The 23,202-nt window shown below is 35.6% G+C and overlaps 1 protein-coding gene across 2 annotated transcripts in view; it reads left to right on the forward strand.

The window, feature by feature from the left end:
* usp32 (ubiquitin specific peptidase 32) overlaps positions 1–23,202 on the forward strand; it is a 111,802-nt gene that overhangs the window by 61,015 nt on the left and 27,585 nt on the right. The window contains exons 6-18 of one of the 2 annotated variants that reach the window (XM_012957447.3): positions 814–945; positions 2,885–2,992; positions 5,625–5,740; positions 6,599–6,661; positions 6,925–7,008; positions 10,092–10,153; positions 10,819–10,921; positions 13,844–14,021; positions 15,398–15,573; positions 17,407–17,547; positions 17,693–17,852; positions 21,701–21,855; positions 22,286–22,367. In XM_012957447.3, the coding sequence (XP_012812901.1) occupies positions 814–945; positions 2,885–2,992; positions 5,625–5,740; positions 6,599–6,661; positions 6,925–7,008; positions 10,092–10,153; positions 10,819–10,921; positions 13,844–14,021; positions 15,398–15,573; positions 17,407–17,547; positions 17,693–17,852; positions 21,701–21,855; positions 22,286–22,367 (1,560 nt within the window). The remainder of the gene's footprint in view (positions 1–813; positions 946–2,884; positions 2,993–5,624; positions 5,741–6,598; positions 6,662–6,924; positions 7,009–10,091; positions 10,154–10,818; positions 10,922–13,843; positions 14,022–15,397; positions 15,574–17,406; positions 17,548–17,692; positions 17,853–21,700; positions 21,856–22,285; positions 22,368–23,202) is intronic. The other variant, XM_002933823.5, reaches the window with a different exon arrangement.

The following is a 23,202-nucleotide window of genomic DNA, read 5'->3' on the forward strand; positions in this document are numbered from 1 at the left end:
ATCTGCTTCTATGCTTCAAAAATCTTATTCTGCATTATGTGCCTGCACCTTGCCTGACCCAATGGCTCCAGGTGCAGGCACATAATGCAGAATTCGCTGCAAAACTGTTTGCATATGCAGGTTTGCGCTGAATTCCACTTAGTCTGACATGTTACATATATTGTGTAGTAACTTAAATTAACTGGTATGTACTTCTTTATGTTTTATCCAGAGATGTCTAGCTTAATAATTAGGAATAATCTATCTTTAGTATAAGGTATAGTCTATCAGTTTAGTATGTATGTGTTAGAAAATAGATTGAGTAATTAAGAGAAAGTTTTGCTTAAAAGGCACCTATCAGCCTAAAATTGCTTCCCCCACCAAAGGTGCAAGCTAATAGAGCCTGTACTCCGGTTGGGGGAAACAACAGTCTTCCCACTCCGGGAGGGAGCTCCTAGATTGGGCAGCCATGTTTTGCCACTAGCATGCACCTAACAAGCGAGTGCCACTCATTATGTGCATGTGTGTTATGTAGGTGGGTGATTACACATGTGCATAATGAGTGAGTGGGGAGTCTTGCTCATTATGTGCATGCTCCATGGGAGCTCCATCCCGGAGTGGCTGGCCTAGCATCTGTGGGAGTGTGGGCTCTGTATGGTAATAGGTGCCCTTTTAAGAGTCATTTTTGTTCAAGTAACTTTATAACCTATGTTTCTAGTATGTTATTGTTTGTTTTTAGTAGGTTGTTAAAAAGAAACATTTGGTGGTGGTGTTAATTTAACTTGTTCTTCAGAGTAAAAGTTACTGTATATCATTTTGTTATTTTCTTTACAGTGGAAGAGTCTGACATCATCGATCTGGAGAAAAGATACTGGTTATTGAAGGCACAGTCACGTACTGGACGGTTCGATTTAGAAACATTTGTCCCCTTGGTTTCACCTCCTATTCATCAGTCCTTGAGTGAAGGTATCAAATGAGAGTACATCATTTGAATTCAGCTAAGCTATAATTAACAAATAATGGTCCAGATTCAGTTCCATGAGAAAACCTTATTTTATTGTTTATAACATGAAAACTTATGGGCGAGATTCCGTTTAAGGTGAAAATACTTTTTTCTTAAATTAGTTTCAGTTTTTCCCCATAGACTACAATAGAGTTTTCATGTGATGAACAGTAAGATAAGTTTTTCTAATTCAGTTGCATTTGCCTCTATGGGAAACACTAGAATTGAATTTGGAGATTTTCCCTTTTCATTAAATTGAATCTGGCCCATTAGATTGTAATGAATAAAATATAATAACATATATGGTTCTCCACTGAGATATTACTAATCATTTACTTTCAGTGGGCAGCTTTGTATCAGTGCGGTAACCTGTAGCAACCAATCAGCGATCATTTACTTGTGTTTACTTTTTAATATAAACACATCACTGGTGCAAATTTATCCCATGTTAGAAAACCGTGTTAGCAATGGTTACCATCTATTAACTGCTTAACTTAACTTGTTGTGCACAGAAGATTCAATTCCCCCTATTTGCATGTATATGAAGTATCATCATTGTTTTCCAGAGCGCTGTGTGTAGACTTCAGTAGAACACTGACTCTTGGTAATGAATTATATGTTGCTGTTCTACTTTAGTAGCATTAGAACAAATACTGATGCGGGTATTTTTAATAAATGAAATGTAAATTTATTAAAACCTTCCAGAATGTCATTAAAAAGTTCCAGTCAGGAACTTTTCACTGCATTAACTTTTTTTTTTTTACATGTTTAATTTAGGTATATAAATATGTTGCAGCTTTGCTCATACATTAAGAGAAAGATGTACTTATCATTGCCAAACCTTGTGCAGGCAACCAGTTGTTTAAAAAAAAAAAAAAAAAAAAAAAAAAAGAAAAGTAAACTTTGTATTTTTGTCAAAAACCCATTCGTGGAAAATTCTATTCGGCAGCAAACCAGAGCTCACTTGTTTTTTTTTTTTTTCAACAATTGCTTGACTGAATGGGCAAAGGTTTGTGCCTTTGAGGGGGGGGGTTGGTTCGGTGCATCCCTAGTATATATGATGCACAGAATCCAGGCCTTTTCCAGCAGGATTTGGCCAAATCCAAGTGCCTGGCTGAACTAAATCTGAACCCTTAAAATCATGTGCTTTTTGGTCACATGAACAAGTGCATTGAAAATATTTTGTTGCCCACTGTGTGTGGTTCTTTTAATATATTCTTGTATTAATTTACAAATGCAAATTAGGGTTCCACTTTGGTTGAGCATTCAAGCTGAATCCCAAAATAGTGGGTTTGGTGTATCCCTGTGATATGGGAAACTTGTTTGTTCTGTTCATTGTTTTTTAGCAGCTTTCAGCTTGCTAGAAAACAAGATATAACTGGTCTTGCCTTGCACTTTTTCGCACTTTGTAAGCCATTTATAGAAAAATTTGGTTCGCTGTAGCCAGTGAGCTGGTTAACAAAAAGTTTTATATGAGAAAGAAGGACAAAGCATAAAGGTATATAATATTTTAAATAAAACAGTAAAGTCCAATTTGCAAAGATTTCATTCCTGGGTCAACTTTTTAGTAATGGTTGACAGTCTTATCAGTTATAAACAATATGTATATTATTGTACCAGGATACAAAAAGCTATAATGGACAGCTATACTAAGAATCAGCTGGTTCAAGTTTCCAAATCAAACATATCAGGAGACCAAGTGCAAGTATGCATTATTGCTCTAATTAAAATCATATAACATATTTGTTTAAACAGATAAATAAAGAAATTTGTGTATAATCAAACTATTCTGTCTCTCTACAACTGCTAAAATATCTTGCTTTTTATTTTTTCTGGCTTCCCAGTTCACTTTGATAACACATTAATGATCAGCATTTCTTTTTTTCATATTTTAATTTCTAGGGTTATTCAATGCGTTTGATGAAAACCGGGACAATCACATTGACTTCAAAGAAATTTCGTGTGGGCTGTCTGCATGTTGCAGGGGACCCCTAGCTGAGAGACAAAAATGTAAATATGCTTGGTTTATCAAGATCTTAATCTCACTTTATTTTACTTTTGCATTTATTTTCCCCACAGTTGTTCTTTAAAATCAGCAGTTGCCTTTTTTTTCATAAACCTAAAAGCTTGCCACCTAAAGCCTGGCAAGCTTTTTATTTTTTGAAAAAACATTATTGCGCATAACGAAAAAAAAAAGATTGTGGGTACAAAAGAAACTGAAAGAAGACACAAACAAAATTACAACCTCTCTTTTCTTGTACACTGGTACAACAGGTATGTATTTTGGGTCACCATACCTCAAAGGAGAAGGAAAGGTAAAAACTAAATAAGCTTTATCAGAAAGGTCTATGTAAATACAGCCGTAAGCAGTCACAGAACTGCTGCTCTGAGTTCTCTGTAAAAAAAAAAACAACAGGATTTGTTGTCTTTGTTTTTCTGTGCCAGAGACACCCAGCTCTCTTCTCTCCCCTCTCCTGCTCCCCCCTCCCTCAAGAATTCAAGAATGCTAAGAACTCACACCACCCCCCATCCCTTAGGAATGTGTGATCTGAGCCAATCAGCAGGAAGCTTCCTCATAGTCTTATTCTCTGAGCATGTACACCAGTCTTGGTCTTGGTGCAGGAGTAAGGCATTATGGGAACTTTCTTTACAGAGCTCAGTGTTTTTTTTTTCCTATAAGGCTTCTGTTCATCTGAAGAGAGACTTAAGGGCACTATTGAGAGAACTGAAGGTATGCCTGCAGCTTAAGATTAACTCTTTATTATCCTGTCCTTCTCCTTTAAGTCTGCTAAAAAATTATTTAAACTTTAAATAAACCCAACAGTTTTGGTTAAAAGGACAGCACTGCCAAATGGTTAATATATGTTTGGCTTTTAATGGGTAATGTAGAACTCTGTGTTGCAGACTGTTTAGGGGTTTACCTGCTGGTTTGCCAGATTATGCTCTAAAATTAGGACACTTTAAAGCTAAATACAAGGGGGTATATTTATCAAAAAGTGAAGTTAGAACTCACGACAGTCTGCTTGAGTGAAATTCCACCACTCTCCATTCATTTCTGTGGTAAATTACAAGCATATTTATCAAAGGGTGAACTTTCATTCACGAATAAATACTCTTTTAAAGGAGAAGGAAAGTCATTTTGGCATTTTACTGCCAATAGATTTGCCACATTATTGCCACCTAGAACACTATATTTATTCTACAGAAAGCTTTACCATACCTGAGTAAAGAACCCTAGAAGCTTTCTCCGTTTAAGATTGCAGCTGCCATTTTAGCTGGGTCTTCATAGCTTCCTGCTTGCAGCTCTAGCCATTATAGCTCAGATCACACATTCCTAAGGGTGGGGGAGTGAGTTTTATGAATTCTTATGGGAGGGGGGAGCAGGAGAGGGGAGAGAGGAGAAAACTGAGCAGACTCTGGCCCCAGGAATGAAGGATTTTCCTGAGAGAGGAAGTCAGATACCCTAAGAACATGTTTATAAAAAAGGAGACAAGAAATTCTGTGTTTCTTTTGATAGAGGACTCAGAGCAGCATTACTGTAAGTACTTATGGCTGTATTTACATAGACCATTCTGATAAAGCTTACTTAGCTTTTACCTTTCCATCTTCTTTAAAAGGTCCATGGCAATAAAAGGAGAGTGGCGGAATTTCACTTTAGTGGTCTGTGCTCCAGAGCTCCAACTTTTTGATAAATATATCCCATTATCTCTTTAACTGAAAATAGTACTGTAGGCAGGCATTTAATAAAACAAGATGCTTTTTTGTAAGGGATGACATTTTTATGGGTTGTTTATATTTTTATTCTCTTATTTGTGGTATTAGATTATCAGTATCAAATTATTAGCATTTTTAGTCATACCATTACATACAGACATATAATTCCACTTTCTGCACAACCAGACATCTTTTCACAAACCCTAAACCAGTAACAAGATAACATCAATAACAAAAAAAAAAAAAAAAACCAACAGCAATAACCACAGTACATCAATCCAGAGATATTTAGTACAAGGTCGGGGCTTAATAGGATAAAAGCGATGATTATCTATGTTCAACAAGAACAATAAATATGAATTAGTGTCCTGTGTTGAAAATGTATTCTGCCTATTCCTTTAATTAAAAAATAAATAATATTACCCTTCTTCTGTAACAAAGCTCTTTTGTTACATCCCCCCTCCCACCTCACATAATTAGCAGGGGTTAAGGAGGAGTCAATTGTAGGGGCTAATATGTGGACAGATAGTTTGATTAACATCCCTGTCCTTCCACTGCAGTTTCTGTCTTTGCAGCATTAGGGTGATGGCATACGGCGTGATTTGTTGACTGACAGAAATTGTCTCTCCCACATGCCTAACAATACATTCCCATTTGTATAAATTGAAATAGGCACAGGTAAAACAGTTTACATGTGACAAACCAACAAAATTTTGCAAAAATGTCTTGCTCTGTATTTTCATGCAGTTAAATTGCTTTGCCTTGTATTTTACTTGCGGCACCCTGTCTGCGATCAAGACAAAAACCATACAATATGCAATGAGCAAAAGTATTTTCAGCACAAACCCTATTCATTGAACTCATACTACACTAGGGGGTAATAAAATGTATTGCTTGTCTGGTGCTAATTTGGTTTTCATGTATTTAGTTTGTTTCAAGGTATTTGACATAGATCGTGATGGTATTCTGTCTCGCACGGAGCTGGAAGAGATGGTCCTTGCGCTTTTGGAGGTTTGGAAGGATAACCGTATTGATGCCATACCTGTAAGACTCAGATTACATTTAAATATTAGGGACCGATAGTATTGTTATGTGCTTATAATAGTATGTTAAAGAAGTTGTTAAACTTTAAATTAACTTTTAGTATGAAGTTGGGGGTGCTATTGTGAGACAATTTGCAGTTGTTCTTTATTTTTTTATGGGTTTTTTTTTATCAATTTTTTTTTTTAAATTTAGCTTTTTGTTCTGCAGCTTTCCAGCTTGGAATTTCAGCAGCTATCTGGTTGCTAGGGTCCAAAGTATTCTAGCAACCAGGCAGTGGGTTAAATGAGAAACTTAAATATGAATAGGAGATGGCCTGAAAAAATAAATAAAAAGTAACAATAAAATTGTAGCCTCACAGAGCAATTGTTTTTTCGCTGCTGGGGTCAGAGGCCCCCCATTTGAAAGCTGGAAAGAGTCAGAAAAAGGCAGCAAATAATTTAAAAACAGTAAAAAATGAAGTACAGTTGCAAAAAAAGTAACATACTAAAAGTTAACTACCCCTTTAATTACAGCTATTCAAAGTATCCACGAGTACTTTCACGGAATCCTTCTAAATTATTTTATATCTCCTATTGTTGCATGGCCCACTTTTATAGCAAAAAAACTTTGCATTGCATAGATTGTGCTGGAAATAAAGTTGTTTATTTAAGCAGAAGTTAGCATCTTGTGATGGCCAAATGTGCTGTTTAGGGTTTGCAAAAGACATGCTTGACTTTGATTATAGCTGGTGAGATAGTTAAAATGGTCAATATATAAATGAAATAGACAATTTTACGAACTAAAATGAACTACTAACTAATTATATTGTCTAAAGTTTCCTTATATTGTACTCATTTTCCTTATTCCTTGTTTTTAAAGGAATTGCACTTAAATCTGTCTAACATCACAGACAATATACTGCAGTCCCATGATACAACAAAGGTAATGCACTTGCAGCGTTTGATACAGTTCTAAATTATGGTCTCCTGTTAAAAACAGAGACTAAGGTGAAATTTATTGTGAGTAGTGTTGTAGCTTCAAGCTGAAAGCACTTGACTTTCTGAGAGCTCGCTAAAGAGTAAAGAGTAAAATTCAAGTATGCACATTAGAAATTGCGTTGAGTTCAGTGTTCAGCCATGTATAAAAAAAAATCCATGTATATTGAAATTATAAATCTCTTTTTTTGTGCTCTTTTTACTTTACAGATTGGACATCTGACACTGGAAGATTATCAGATATGGAGTGTTAAAAGTGCCCTTGCCAATGAGTTTTTAAATCTTCTTTTTCAGGTAGGGTTTTTTTTATGCAAGCAAGTCTCTTGGCCTGTTTGCTAATCTCTTACTTCAGTACTTTGCCATTTTGTCTCATGATGCAGAACAGCCTTTAACAAATAACCTTATGGAGGTGGAAGAACATCACAGAGTGGTAGTATTCATATAGCTAGAAATCCAATATCCGACATCATGCAGCATGTGTGTTGCTCCCTCCGTTCTGTGAATGGGGATAAAATACAGGTGTAAATTCTAGAAACAATGGGTTGGATGTTATTAATTATAATCACCATAGTTCTTCCTGAGTCTATCTTCTCTTGAATTCTGGGACTCACTTGATAAAGATAAGACTTGCGTACATTACTGAAGTGCACACATTTATAGAAGTCTGCTGAGGACCACACAATAAAATTACTATTTCTTTGGTGCTTTTGCCTGTATTATTTCGCCAGTGTTTCCTTATTTTAATTCATGACTCGGTGCTAACATGTTCAATAACTATTGCACAGCCTTTGGAGGATTTGCTATTGCAGAAACCTTTCATCTCGCTAAAATGTAATGGAATTGGTCTAAACCAAGCGTAAAGAGAGATCTGAATATTCAAATTTTTTACTACACAGGCTGCTTATATTTGTTTGATCTGTTCCACTAATTTATTTGTTGCCAGATTTAGTGGTATTTAAAGGAGCTGTTTTTTCTAATATAATATGGATTTAATCTTTGAATACATAAGTATATAGTCCTAAACAAATTCTAAATGCTCATACACACATTTCAAAATGGTTCACACATTTAAGTATGGATGGGATTAAAAATAAGGGTAATAAATTATACTAAGTATTTTATTTTAGGAATTTATTTATAAGGCTCCAGGGATAAGATATGTCAGTGGTTTCCAACCAGATGCACACAAGGCCCTCCAAGGCATTTTTTCATGGCTTTATTTTGTCCATAGGCTTCAAAGATTCATTCATGTTTGTATGATATTGGCATTTTAAAGGATAAGGAAAGACAAAATCATTGAAGGCACCAAATGTTAGGCACCCCCAGTAATTATAATTGCTTACCTGGCACTTACCAAAGATTTGGCACCCCCAGTTATTTCACCTTTACTTCTGCTTTAAAATAATCCTGCCAATAAAATCATTGTAAATTATATTACTAGCTAATTATTTAGAAATAGTAGGACATCACTGCCTTCTACTACAGTACAGGTATGGGACCTGTTATCCAGAATGCTCGGGATTTGGGGTTTTCAGGATAAGGGTTCTTTCCGTAATTTGGATCTACATAACTTAAGTCTGCTAAATTCATTTAAATATTGAATAAACACAATAGGATTGTTTTGCCTCCAATAGGGTTAATTATATTTTAGTTGGAATCAAGTACAAGGTACTGGTTTATTATTACAGAGAAAAGGGAAATCATTTTTAAAAATTAGAATTATTTGCTTATAATGGAGTCTATGGGAGATGGCCTTTCCGTAATTCAGTAATGAGTTTCCGGATGAGGGATCCCATACCTGTACTATAATCCCAGGATGGATTACCTAACTACATGTGGATAGCATAGTAAAGAAACAGGATGAGATTAAAGCTCAATTTTATGGAATGATCATGCTACCTAAAATCAGCATGAGGGACCTAAACGGTTCTCTGCCACTGACAGCTTTAGTCTGTTCTGAATGTGGGGCTCAATTATTGGAACTTGTCAGTATGAACTATGATATATGAGCAAAAGGTTTCAAATAAATCTAAAATCTAAATCTAAAAGAGATGCACTAAATCAAGGATTCAGGTCAGGGTTTGGCCATATCCTAGTGCCTGGCCAAGCCAAATCTGAACCCTGACTCACATAAATTTATATTGGAAATTTTATAATTTAGCTAATTTGAATATGTAGATTAAGATTCAGGTAGGGATTTGGAAGAATTAAAATATGTATTGGCAACTCTACTGCAAAAGTAGAGTTGCCAATGCAGTAGGAGTAGTTTGCTCCTGTCATGGAACCATACACTACAAGCAACAGCATTACAATTTGAAAGAGGAGGAGATTATGCTGCAACAACCCAGAATGTGTTTGAGCTGCAGCCAATCACACATTTGTCAATGTGCTGTAGTGCTGTGATAATTGTTTAATCAGTCAGCTCAGCCTCTGAATGTTATCTTGTATGGGGAAATAGGAGCTCAAATCGATAAGTCACACAATTTCACAGGCATTTGTATAAAGCAGACAGTGATATAACTGAAACTTCTTAACAATTATATATCCTATAAGTAGCAATAAAAATAGATAATGCTTATGACCTAATTGAGAAAACCCTTAGATTTGTCATACTACATGCCATATTTACTATTTTTGTGTTTTGAAGGTTCTGCTTTTCAATGTTTTCAAGTGTAAAACATCTAAAAATAATGAGATTTTCAGTGTACAAGTAGCTCAGTGTTTAATCTTATTACACGCTTGCATTTTCCCATTATAGTTCTGTAACTCTGACTAAGCCTTAGATATATTTTTGAGTTTGTTATAGGTGAGCACTGACCAAAAAAAAAATGTTGTCCTTGAAGATTGTATTATTTTAAGTACATTAGTAAAATTCTTGTTTTTTTCCATTAATCCATCCTTTGATATTTTGTATTCCTGCTGCATTTCTAACTCCAGTTGCTGACAGTTAATTCTTGCCTTTCATTTTCTATCGGCTTCGCTACTTTATGCTCCTTGGTGCCCAGCTCTGTATATGTAAACACCAACTTAAACATGCTGGCACTGATGTAAAGTAATTTCTGCTTTTTGAAGCCGTGCTATGTGCTAATTTCAGTGCTGCTGAAATTAGAACTTAATCTCCCCAATACAAGAATTCAAATTCTGTGTTTGGAGGAGAGAAAATAAATAGCAGCAATTGCCAGCAGCTTCAGAGAACCAGAATGTGCGCTGTAGGGAAGAATACAAATCTGGGGAAAAATCATACCGGGTGCATATTATAATTGTGTTTTAATTAGAACTGACTTTGCAATATAAAAGTGTTTAGGCACTTGTTAAAAACTTAAATCTAATGCTGTAAGATCTAATGTTAATGTTTAATTGTGATGCCTTTTTCTTAGGTGTGTCATATAGTCTTGGGGTTAAAACCAGCCACTCCCGAGGAGGAAGGACAAATTATTAGGTATGCGTTTATGCATAAATCAAACCCTCCTATTTTTGCCTGTATGTTAACCTTTCACTTTCACTAAATTGTATGGGGCAGGGTCCAACCTCCTTCTATGTCTCTTACCACATGACACTTATGGACTTATATATCAATTTTCGAGTTTTTGAATTTGATTTTTCTAAATCGAATAAACTTGCATATTAAATTGTCACTTATTTATTAATAAGGAAAACCCATTTGAATAAAAAACTCAAATATGTAATTTTTTTTCAAGTTTACGAGCTTGAAAAATTCAAGTTTGAGAATATGATATGACTTTGCTTATGACAACTCCCATTGACTTCTATAGAAACTCGCAAACGTTTTCATTGCAAATTTTTACATTTGAGTTTTCCATTTTTTTGCATTTAATAAATACCAGACATTCGAGTTTTCGGACCATAACTCGAATTCGAGTTTAAGGGCAAAAAAACCTGAATTGAGAAAATACCTGGACTGTAAATAAATCACCCCCTTAATTTGTGTATATTTATTTGTTCTCCTTGTTTGTAATTTAAAAATACACAGCACTGTGTATTCTAGTAGCACTGTATATTCTAGTAGCACTGTATAAATACTTACACATACATACATATAATGCAGTATCAGACTGATATTATTTTTCTTTATATTGATTTCAGAGGTTGGCTAGAAAGAGAAAGTCGGTATGGACTACAGTTTGGTCACAACTGGTTTCTTATCTCTATGCAGTGGTGGCAGCAGTGGAAAGAATATGTCAGATATGTAAGTGTACCGCTTGCCTTGAAATGGTTAATCTTTCATGCACTTTTTTTTTATATATGCAATAAGCTTGATGGTTAAAGCAAAACTTTACCCCCGGGAATGACTACTTAAACAACAGTGGTTTATATTATCTTGAGTGACATGTTAAAGAATCTCACCCTTTTTTTGCCCTTTGCCCTTTTTCATCCTTTCCCTTGATCCACCATTTAATGATGGGCTTTTTGCTCCCTCAAAGATCACATGACCAGAAATAATGCAGCTCTACTGTAAGAGGAAGTAGCGTGGAAGCAAAAGACAGAACTCTGCCCATAATTGGCTGATGTGTCCTAGCATGTATGTGTGTTTTGGCTTGTTTGTGTGCACTGTGAATCCTATGATCCCAGGAGGGTGCCCTTAATTCTTAAAATGGCTATTTTGGAGTACCAATGGCACATACTACTAAAAAAGTATATTTTTATGAAAATGGTTTATTTAGATAAAGTAGGGTTTTACATATGAGCTTGTAAATGCAATATATATTTATATTGACCTATATCAGTGCTGTCCAACTTCTACGGTGCCGAGGGCCGGAATTTCTCTAGCATACATGGTGGAGGGCCGCTAATGGAAGCCAGTTTTGACCACTCCCCTTTTTGAAACCACACCCACTTCAAACCACACCTATTTTATCACAATGGTGGTAGCACAGCAAAATCCCAAATGCTTGGTCCTTACTGTGGGGATATCAACCATCATTCATATGTGAAAGAATTATGTCATATTAAGATATACTCTTAAATTCCATATGCCTCCTCCTCCCCTGTGGATAGCAGAGCAACCCCCAGTACATAATTACACACCTTAGGGACCATTTAATGGCTATTTCCAACTGCTAACAAACTCCCACAACAAACCCCTGCCAGGTTCACCTCCCACAAGCAGCATAGGGCAAGCAGAGTATGGAACACACAGGCAGCACTCTGCCTGTCCTATGCTGTCTGTGTGTGCCATACTCTGCCTGTCCTACCCTGCCTGTGTGTGCCATACTCTGCCTTCCCTACCATGCCTGTGTGTGCCATACTCTGCCTGCCTGACCTATGCTGCCTGTGTGTGCCATACTCTGCCTGCCCTACCCTGCCTGTGTGTGCCATACTCTGCCTGCCCTACCCTGACTGTGTGTGCCATACTCTGCCTGCCCTACCCTGACTGTGTGTGCCATACCCTCCCTGACCTATGCTGCCTGTGTGTGCCATACTCTACCTGCCCTACCCTGCCTGTGTGTGCCATACTCTACCTGCCCTACCCTGCCTGTGTGTGCCATACTCTGCCTGCCCTACCCTGCCTGTGTGTGCCATACTCTGCCTGCCCTACCCTGACTGTGTGTGCCATACCCTCCCTGACCTATGCTGCCTGTGTGTGCCATACTCTACCTGCCCTATGCTGGCTGTATGTGCCATACTCTACCTGCCCTATGCTGGCTGTATGTGCCATACTCTACCTGCCCTATGCTGGCTGTATGTGCCATACTCTGCCTACAGTACCTATGTCTGAGGTGTGAATAAGTGAACAATGGGAGTGATTACAGTCTGAGCCTGAGGTGTGAACACTGCAGGGTGTGAACAATGCAGGGATTAAAAGGTGTGAAAAACACAGGGGATTACATTTTTATACAATACAGAGGGATTACAGCCTGAATCTGAGGTGAGAACCATGCAGGGGGGCAGTTAATCTCAGTACTGATACCATTTAATGCTTACTCAAAGGTAAGCCATCAAAGCAGCCAGACAGGTGGGGGGCCACACAGAGGGGGCCCGCGGCCCGCGGGCCGCCAGTTGGACAGCACTGACCTATATTGTTTGGGGGTATAGTTTTCCTTTGTGTATATTTAAAATAAACCTTGTTTAAACTCTGTGGAAAATCTATTTGTGTAATACCATAAATTGAACTCCAAAGACATTATGCAAATCTGTGAACTGTAAATAAGCTCTTAGACCTAGGAAGACAGAACAATAGTTATTCAGAAAAAATCACCTACTTTTTAAGAACTATAGATCCAGAATTTTGATCACTGCAGCTTGCATTTATGCAATTATGTGCCAATGCTGGGGTCCAATTACTAACTCAGGGCACCTGGGTAGTATCCCATAGCAACCAGTCAGTGATTAGCATAGTTCAGACAGCTGCAGGAAGAAGAAATATTGCAGAAATGTGAATGGCTACCACTGGTTATGGTGCTAATTCAAATTTACTCAGATTGCCAAAGGACACTGTGCATTGATGCCAACTAGAAAGTTGTAAGTAGCAACAAGACCATAATTATCACCCGGAAACGTGGAATCCAATCCAACTGTCCAATCCAACGTAAAAATCAATCCTGCATGATCGAGATCTGGCCAATTTCAGGCCAGATGTCAGTCGGGGAGGCAAGACAGTGGTGCCTGTGCACGGGCAGATATGCTGCCAAAATGGTCTAAAGGACCGATATCTGCAGCTAAAATCGGCCCGTGTAAGCCACCATAAGAGTGTAAGGCCCACTGGGACAGAGATTAATGTGAAGGTAGAACAGTCTTTGTAATATAAATGAGAGAGAGAGTATCATCGAGTTGCATTGTGTCTGTTGTGTCATGGGAGATATGAATCAGCTGTTTGGACAAGAAGATTAGAAATTGCTTTCTTTGACGTTTATTGATCTAGCTGTCCAAGCTAAATTTTTTTTATTGTACACTTGGGGGTGATTTAATAACCATGCAACAAGCATGGTACCCACACCAACCAATCAAGTGTTTGCTTTTTAACGTATAACATTATATGCTACCTGTGTTTAAATATGCTATCTGGTAGTAAAACAATCTGATAGTAAACAATTTCTGTCAAACAATATGACATGTTTTATTCAATTTATTATGCATTCATAAATAAAGTCTTGTTGTCTGTATTTCTCAGGATTCTAAGCCAACTGTTGTACCATGCTCTACATTAAGTGGGGGAAGGAATTTATCAGGTACAACCTCACCGGATCAAAAGGAAGATGACAGGACTGGGTCGAACTTAAGTTTTACAGATGAAAAATCACCAGATAACATATCATCTGCTTCAGAAGCTTCAGAATCAACTACAACCGGTAAGAATAAAGTCTACTTCCAAGCAGAGCTTTTAACTCTGGTTTAATATGAGGTGAGGTCCACAGGGAGTCCATGAGGCTTCCTGTTACAGAGAGCAGCCACAAGATTGGCTGAGAATCAAATAGGATGGCAAGAGATTTTTTTGTTGTATGGATGCAGCTGTAGGTCCCTGAAGTTTGAATCCATTTGCCTGCAGAGAAGCATGTAAAAGAATTAATCTCTTCTGATATTAGTGTTCTGTGTTGCCAGGTACAAAGTAAATCTGTGACTTCTGAAGTGACTTTTTTAACTTAAAGTCTGTTATAGTGGTAAAATATTATATTTAAGCCTGAAAACAATGTCTTGTAGTGTGAAGTTTTGAAAGGAAAGTGATTTACATCATACTTAGATTTGAAACATTTGAGTTTACAATTTCTTTTATGTTGTACATCAGAATGTAGATCTCTGCCCATGAATTTAATGCCCAAACTTTCATGCTTCCTGCAAACAAATGAAGGATTGGGATTTACATGCCTTCTGAGAATCCCCTCCAGAGGACAAATAAAATTGTGCATTTATAATAAAAGAGGAACACCAGTTTCAGATTTCCTGGCCATGAATAGTTTGTTAGTTTAATAACACATTTATTATGATAGATGTACACAGAATATACAGTAGTGTGGTGGTGTAATTTCAATTTCCCAATTACCAAGAATTTCGTAATCCCTAGTACCATAAATGACACTATAACCCTTTGTTAACATTTTTGTTTTTTAACCTCAGTATAATTTAAATAAAAATTATTCTTGATTCTCTGACTAAAAATGTACAATGCTTGTTTAATTCCTTGTGAACACCACATCTCTTGTTAGAAAGAAAACATATCAACATTGTTTTTGCTTTCAGAATTACAAACCGATTATTTTAATGTGCATTTTGCAGCCACGATTATTACGGTTATTACTAAGCCTTATATATAGATTATTCATCTTGTAAAGCTATTGTCCTGATTATAAATCTACAATCCCTGTGGGTAAGTTAGAGACAGTCAGATTAGTTCCAGCATTTACATTCCCCCAGAAAAGAATGTTTTTAAAAAATTAAATACGTTTTTACTTCCTTCCTAAGCTATACAAGTTAACAAATAAATAACAGAGTTTTCAGGAACATACAAAACATGTATTGGTGTTGCTTTAAATGTTTTATTCAATAATTTAATCACAGGCATTTATTTATACAGGAATTTGTTACTGCACAAAAAAGTAACTGTGTAGCTGCAGAGTGTTTGTGTTTATTTTTAATAATCCTATTTTTGAGGGAGGGTATGTTATGGGTAAATTGTTATTTAGATTTGAGGGTGAAATTAATAATATGCAACTTTTCATTATTTTTCTAGGTTTCACTTATTCGAGCAATACAACCTCAGACATGTGCTTTGCACGTCAGCATAACACTTCAGATAATAATAACCAGTGTATGCTCAGTGCCAATGGGAATGCATTATTGCAGCTTAATCCACAGAAACCTGGAGCTATTGACAACCAGCCTCTAGTTACACAAGAAACTGTAAAGGTAAATGATGCGTCTATCCTGACATTGCTGTGTTTAGCAAGGCCATCCTTCTGTTGTTTTGTTGTAGTTTTTGAATACCATCTGCAGTACTGAAAAGAAAAATAAGACATTGCTCTTGGTGCTTAATGACTCACTTGTTAAAAGCACAGGTGAATGATCCAAAGATAATGCCCTCTAATTTAGCTTACATTTAAAAATACACACATACTATAATAACAATAAAATAATTCATTGTTCATTCATTTGCTAGAGACTGAACCTTGAAATGCCTTCAACATGTTTTAATCTTTTAGTTCCATTGTTTTAATTCTTATAGATTATTTTATGAACTTAATTACAATGTATGTTTGAGTTCTTTACAAGATTAAAGGTTCTGTATAGTTTTTTTTTTTTTTTTTACACATACAGATTTTATTGAGACTAATATTTTAAACAATGACTTACTGAATAAATCAGAAGCCAATATATAAAATTCATTAACCTGGAGACACATGCCTCTCCCAGGACATCATCTTTCAGCCATTTATAACTTCTTCACTAGAGCGATAGGTAATTATATTAGCAGTGTACTCCCCACTCCCCTTTGTTGTGACTGTTTTGTTAGCAGGAGTCCATTATGCTGGGGGCTTATTTAGTGCACCAGTAATCTAAATGTCTGCCTCACAAGGTCCAAACATAGAGTATCTTCAGTTTCCCAGTTTGACCCGTTTAGCTCGAGAAATAAAAAACATAGGTTTTTCTTAATTAAAAAAAGGTATGTTCATCACAAGCCAGATTAGTTGAAAACATATTGCACAACAGGGTATACTGTTCCTTTAAAGGAAGGCCAAAGCTTAACTAAAGAAGCAGGTTAGACATGTTTTATATTATGTTTTGGGCCCCTGTACCAGCCCAAGTCAACCACAGTCCTTTTACAATAAAGATCTGTGCCTCCAAAGGTGCCTCAGTAGCTCCCCATTTTCTTTTCTGCTGATTCACCGCACATGCTCTGTGCTGCTGTCAGTTACTGTACAGTATACATACAGTATAAATGTCACAATTTCAGGCTGATTAGTCATTTATTCACATTCTCATTACATGATGGCTCTGAAACTAGAGCAATAAACTTCAGAATTTAATAATCAGCTCTGTAGCTTCAGCTTATATGACAGGCCAACCTTATTTTCTGCAAATCTACAGCAAGCCCAAAACTTAGCTTTCAGTTAAGCTGCCCAGGGCACACTGAGCATGTAAGTGTCACTGACATTCCTAATAAAATCCAAGATGGGGAGCACCTCTGACAACTGTAAAGTCCTGGATCATTACTACTATACAAATGCTGAACCTTTAGGCTGCTACAGTAAGTTCAGTATATAAAATATGGCATGTCTAGCCATACTTATTTTTAGAGTTTATTTCTCCTGTAAGACCATATTTCTGTGCAAATTTTTTATTAGTAGTTTTTGAAAATGTGTGATTCAATTTTCAAATACACCATTTAACTGAATTTTATATTACACTGTTTTATGTTGATCATTATGAAAATATATAATAAAGATGAATTGGAAACAAAAAAAAATTAAGGTGCAATGATGCTGTAGAGTTGAGCAACTAAACTCTGGAGCTGACCAGCTGCTACAGAACATATCATAACTAAATAATAAAGTGCAGTGTTGGACATGGAATTGATGTGGCACATGAGCTTACATATTTTGGCAAAAGTTTGTTGCTAACACTATTTTATTTCTTTTTAAAATGTATTTAAAGAAATTTACACAGGCTGAATTTAAGCACTGGCAATAATATATTTTTTCCTTTACTGTTTCTGTTTATAACTTGATATTGTGTTTCTAGGTTCCTTCCTTAACACTTGAAGGGGGGCGACTAAAACAGAGTCCATCTCTGCTCCGAGGTAAAGACTATGAGATTGTTCCAGAGCCTGTGTGGAGAGCCTTGTATCACTGGTATGGGGCAAACCTTTCCTTACCACGTCCAGTAAGTAACAAGATGTCTAATTTAGCACACCACCAGAACTTTAGCTACTCACCATGTTTTTTCAACTGACCTGAATGACACAATATTAAGACATGTCACTTAATTTGGGCAATGTATGTTTACTGTTTCTTCTCACATTTTCCAGGTTATCAAAAACTGCAAAACAGATCTTCCAGAACTTGAGCTTTTCCCACGCTATTTGCTTTTCTTGAGACAGCAGCCCGTAACTCGCCAACAACAGTCAAACATCTGGGTGAATATGGGTATGATGAGCCTCAGAATGTTTCCTCAGCATTTACCCAGAGGTAATGTAAGAATGCAGCAAGAATCAAACAGCTTAGTGCTTGTGCCAAAAGAAATCTATTCAGCTCTGCTGTGGCATTTTTGTACAATGGGGGCTTTTATCTAAGGTCATGCACAAGAAACGTGAGAAAAATCTGAATAATAAAGTACTTCGTTATAGTGTATGGGACGTTTTTAACATTTTTAAACATGCACGTTAGAGATCTTTAGTGAATTCCAATTATAAGAGCATTCATGGGAAACAATAGGTAATATGGCAAAATCTCCATTAGAGTGTAGGTGAGCATTCCCAGTTTTAACTTGAATTTTATTTTTCCACAAAAAGTTACAGTGCAATGGGCAGTACACTGTTTAGACAGCTGGAAAAAGCAGTAGGGCTGATGTCATTGGCTAAAAGGCAGTGGGTTAATATCACAGTTAAGCCTTGAATTATGGCCAAAGAGAAATAATAGCAATTTTGTTTCTTCAGCAACAAGTAAATGTTGTGTATTTGTTGGCTTTTATTTGAAGGAGTTGTTTACATTTGAGTTAACTTTTAGAATGATGAAGAGCATAATATTCTAAGACAATTTGCAGTGGTCTTCATTTTTTATTATATGTTGTTTTTTAGTTATTTTAATTTTCAATACAGGAGCCAATTTGGAGTTTCAGCAGTTATTTAGTTTCTAGGGTCCCAGTTACCCAGGCAACCAGGGAATGGTTTGGATATGAATAGAAAAGGGCCTGAATAGAAAAGAAAGTTACAAAAAGGTAAAAATAAACAATAAACCTGTAACCGCACATTTAAAATGTCAAAGAGGTGCAGGAAGAAGGCAAATAATTCATAAACTATAACAAAGAAATAATGAAGACCAAATAAAAAGTTGCTAAGAATAGGTCATTCTATAACATAATAAAAGTTAGCTTAAAGGTGAACCACCCCTTTAAGTGGGTGCTCCTCCTTCAGAGAGCTCTTTCAAGAAATTTTGTATACTTTTTTGCATGGACCCATCAATCATAAAATGAGATATAAAAAATGGAACGGGACTGGAAATATATGGAGTATGTACTGCGCCTTCATATTACCAGCTAGTAAATGGAGCTTTACTTTTACTTTAGTTTTAATTTGCATGTATGGCCAGGCCACATTAGCCACAGGTACTCTTGTTTCACGGTCAGGTCAGTTGACTGGGTATTATTTTATTTGGCTGGCTTTCAAACCTTTTGTACTATACATTGATGTTATATTCTGAGACAGAAATAAGTTACATTTGTAAAAACTTGCACGTGCTTTTATATGTGAAAGGTTGAATATGCGATATACGTGATAGCCATTCTTTCAAAAGGACAAGCTTTCTTGTAGGTATTATGTGTTAAAATGAGACAGTAAAGAACCAAGTCTTGGGAAAAATGTGCATATAATGGATGTGTGTCCTTTCTTACTGATGTTTAGCATCAGAGCGTAGTAACATAATCTAATTACTGCCATCACTTGGATCTAAATGTACTGGTAGCAAATGCTTTCTGCTACATGAATGATTATAATCACACGTGATTATAATGACTAAGTTAAAATAGAATTATGTATAGTTAAAATGGTTTCAATGACATCAGCTGGCTTTATTTTAGAGCTGATGTCATATTGATGTAAGATAACGTAATTGAACTAAGGGTTATTTTACTGGAGATGTTTAGAATTGAAAGAACACAATTATTTTATACAGACAGTACAAATTGTATTCTTGTGCACACCCTAGGTCTTTGCTGCTATTGCCCTGTTCCAGTGGATCACATTATATTGGCAAATCTTTGGCTGCTGAAAGTAAAATAAATTTATCTCTTCAAAAAAAAAAAAATTATTACAACAGATCATCCAGCCTCTCCAAAATATTTGCTAGAGGCTAATCCAAATGAATGCCCCAAGCTTGATTTTAAGTTTGTGTGTGTTCTTTTTGTTTTGCTATGCACTAATTAATGTTAAATCAACAATTAATCTTTTTTTATTTAAGTTGATGAAGTATGCTTTCTTGCTGTAATCTTACAACTAATCCTCTTATCTGTAATTGCTGAAAATTTGCTTTTTCTTTTGAAGGGTTGTTGTGGTACAGTGTGTGATACAGTTAAGGTAACATTGTTGCTTTGCTACTTGGTGAAATTGTGTTGCATGTTACTAAATGAAATAACGAAAAAATGTGATCAGATATCCTGCTTAAAAATATATTGTAAATGCAAGTAAATATGGTGTTAATATTTCAAATGTTTGAGGGAAAAACAGCTGGCCATACTACCAAGAGTGTCATAGTGCCCATTGCTTTTATCTCCTGTTATTTCTAATAATGATCAAAGAGTCCAAAGAGAAACAATGCAGCAAACAAAAACAAGCAAAATGGGAAGATTTGGTGCAACAACATTATGCCCTCCTAGAGACTTCATTTCTGGCTTTGTTGCATTAAAATTTCCATTCTCATGTAGAGGAATGTCTTTGGGGTGTTCTGATTAATCCATAATTCAATGGAGTACAGCTTTCTGCTGTAATTTTGTGTTCATTTTATACTACTTTACAGCCATGCTTAATTTGAGGCAAATCACTGTGCTCTAGTTCTAAGGCTCCGTTCTCATCCACTGTGCTCTAGTCCAGTCCATCAAAATATCTGAAAAGGTAAAAGTTAATGAATCTGAAAAGAGAAATGGAAGATGGAGTGAAGAAGGAATGAAGAGTAGCAGAGTAGTGACTCTGGAGGCCTTGCATTTTGAGCTCATCTAACACTGAAAATGTTTATATGCAGCCTCCCCATTATACTTAATAACTCTACTCTTGTAATCTGCATTATTTTTTAAGTTATAGGCTGGTCATTTTTCAGTTAATCTCATCATAAGTCATCTATGTTTAATGCTTAAACATTAGTTTATTGGTTTACTAATAAATAACATATAGATCCAATCCAGTTTATTTGTAATTTTTTTTATAGTTTTGTAAAAACATGTAATATTCAATCTAATACATACATATATACAATTTTTTTCCAAGTATGTATGTGTTCCTTACTTATTTATTTATTATCTTGTAATAATTATCTTGTAATAAAAGGAGAGAGCTGCTGTTCATTAATCAGCTTGACAATAGCTACCAAAGCCTATAAAATCCTTAGATCTCTCTTCTGCAAAGCCTTGTTAATGTAAGGATTTCAAAGGTTTAAAGGCTAATACAGTAGCATAGAAAACAGTAAATAGCCAAATGACATCCTGATATAAATAAACAAAAAAAAATAGCATCTTCTGTGTAATATAGTTCTTACCATTTTTATTTTTAGCTGTGTGATTGTGATATATAGTTAATGAATTTTACATTCTGCCAAAAGATATTTAACCCTTCTTCAACGTACTAGTTAAATACTTACTGGATAATATATTCTACCCATATTTGGAAACAGTGTAGGAGACATAGGTATCCCTGATGACCTTGGATCTAACAAAAATGTTGCTTAAAGGTCTAGGAAATCTATGAACTCACCTTAGTAGTGAAAGTTCAACTTTTCTGCATTGACAGGTTCTTGCATCCATGTAGCTGTATGAATAAAGATCCTTAGGAATTCATAGTCCTTATTTTTCCTCCCTTGACAGCTGTTGGATGCATGGGACATTGACTGAACATGACTACTCATTAAATTCTCACTTAGCTTGTTTGTTTGCTGCACTGTTCTTCTGAAAGAAAAACTCTTGGGACACAAGAAAAATTAAGGTTCTTTCTGGTGTTTATATGTGAACATGAAATGCTTGCTTGAGATATAATATACATGCACATACATACATACATACAGAAATTTGTATTTGATTATTTATTTATTTATTTTTTTGTGGTTTAAATAAACAGGTAATGTTCCCTCGCCAAATGCTCCACTGAAACGTGTGCTGGCATACACTGGCTGTTTCAGCCGCATGCAGACAATAAAAGAAATTCATGAATATCTTTCTCAGCGGCTGCGCATTAAGGAAGAAGATATGAGGTTGTGGTTGTATAATAGTGAGGTAACTTTTCCTGCAGTTATTGTAATTGATAAGGATTGAGAATCTTAATACAATTATATCACACATTATCATTCACAAAAGTTTTAATTTCATAAGGCAGCTCTGCATTTTGTAGAGATTAAAAAGAGATTTAGTCTTACAATATAGGATTATAATATACAAATAATTCTTCCCAAAGCTGTAAGCAGAGTGACAGTTTTTGGTTGGGATATGTAGCCCTCTAATTATCCTCCAGGAACTGGGAAAATCCATCATGCATTTAATAATAAAAAATTCTCTGCTAAATTGCCCTTAAAGTGGTTCTCCAATCTTGGAGAACATTCCAATATGCAAACCTAATTTTATAGGAATTGTATTTGTGTTTTCACTCAAGATGGGTGCATATCCATTTTTAAGAAATTAACACAGAAAAGATTTGTCTCTTAAACAGAATTACCTCACTTTACTTGATGATGAAGACCACACATTAGAGGGCCTGAAAATACAAGATGAGCAGCACTTGGTAATAGAAGGTACATAAAAGAGTTTTATCTTGTTTTATACAATACACACGTTACATCCAAAGAGCTTTTCCCATCTTATTACTTTTTCTATTGGTGTGTTAAATACTAATGTGATGCAAACAGTAATAGTTAGTGCTTTGCATGCTAGTGTTGTTTTAATAAAATCAATAAGTCATGCATAATGGAAGAGAAGCCTATACAAATGATAGATGTGCGTAATGATATTTTTACAGAGTGCAGCCAGTTGCTGGGAGCCATTTCAGGAAATCTTAATCTAAATATAAAAACGTATATATTACAACATTCATAGCATGCAAAGCTTGAAATAGTTACTTGAGTAAGCATTTATTCTGTGTTGTCCTGTAAATTAATCAAGAAAATAAATTAAAGATAAAGATATAGATAAAGATATATATATATATATATATATATATATATATATATATATATATATATATATATAGCATGAAATACTCAGATTTTGGCTGTGCACCCCACAGAATACTAAAGCCTTGGAGTGCAGACACCATCAGGACTGATATATACATATATATATATATATATATATATATATATGTATAGTAACCTCAAATGCAGCAACAAAAATTAAAATCAGACATGTTTGTTATATTTTTTAATAGAATAAATACATATGTTTAAAAAACACAGATGGTTTTATGCAAAGTTATAGGTAGCACTGTGATGGCAAAAGCAACAAGCTAGATTGGATAGAACTTGCAAATTGTAATAAAAGGCACAAAGTATGCCCAGGTGCAGTAACCCATAGTAACCAAAAAGATGCTTGTTTTTCCACTGGTGACCAGTAAATGTTACTGGCTGATTT

This window comes from Xenopus tropicalis, chromosome 2 (genome assembly GCF_000004195.4).
Source record: "Xenopus tropicalis strain Nigerian chromosome 2, UCB_Xtro_10.0, whole genome shotgun sequence".
In the NCBI taxonomy this organism is placed as follows: Eukaryota; Metazoa; Chordata; class Amphibia; order Anura; family Pipidae; genus Xenopus; species Xenopus tropicalis.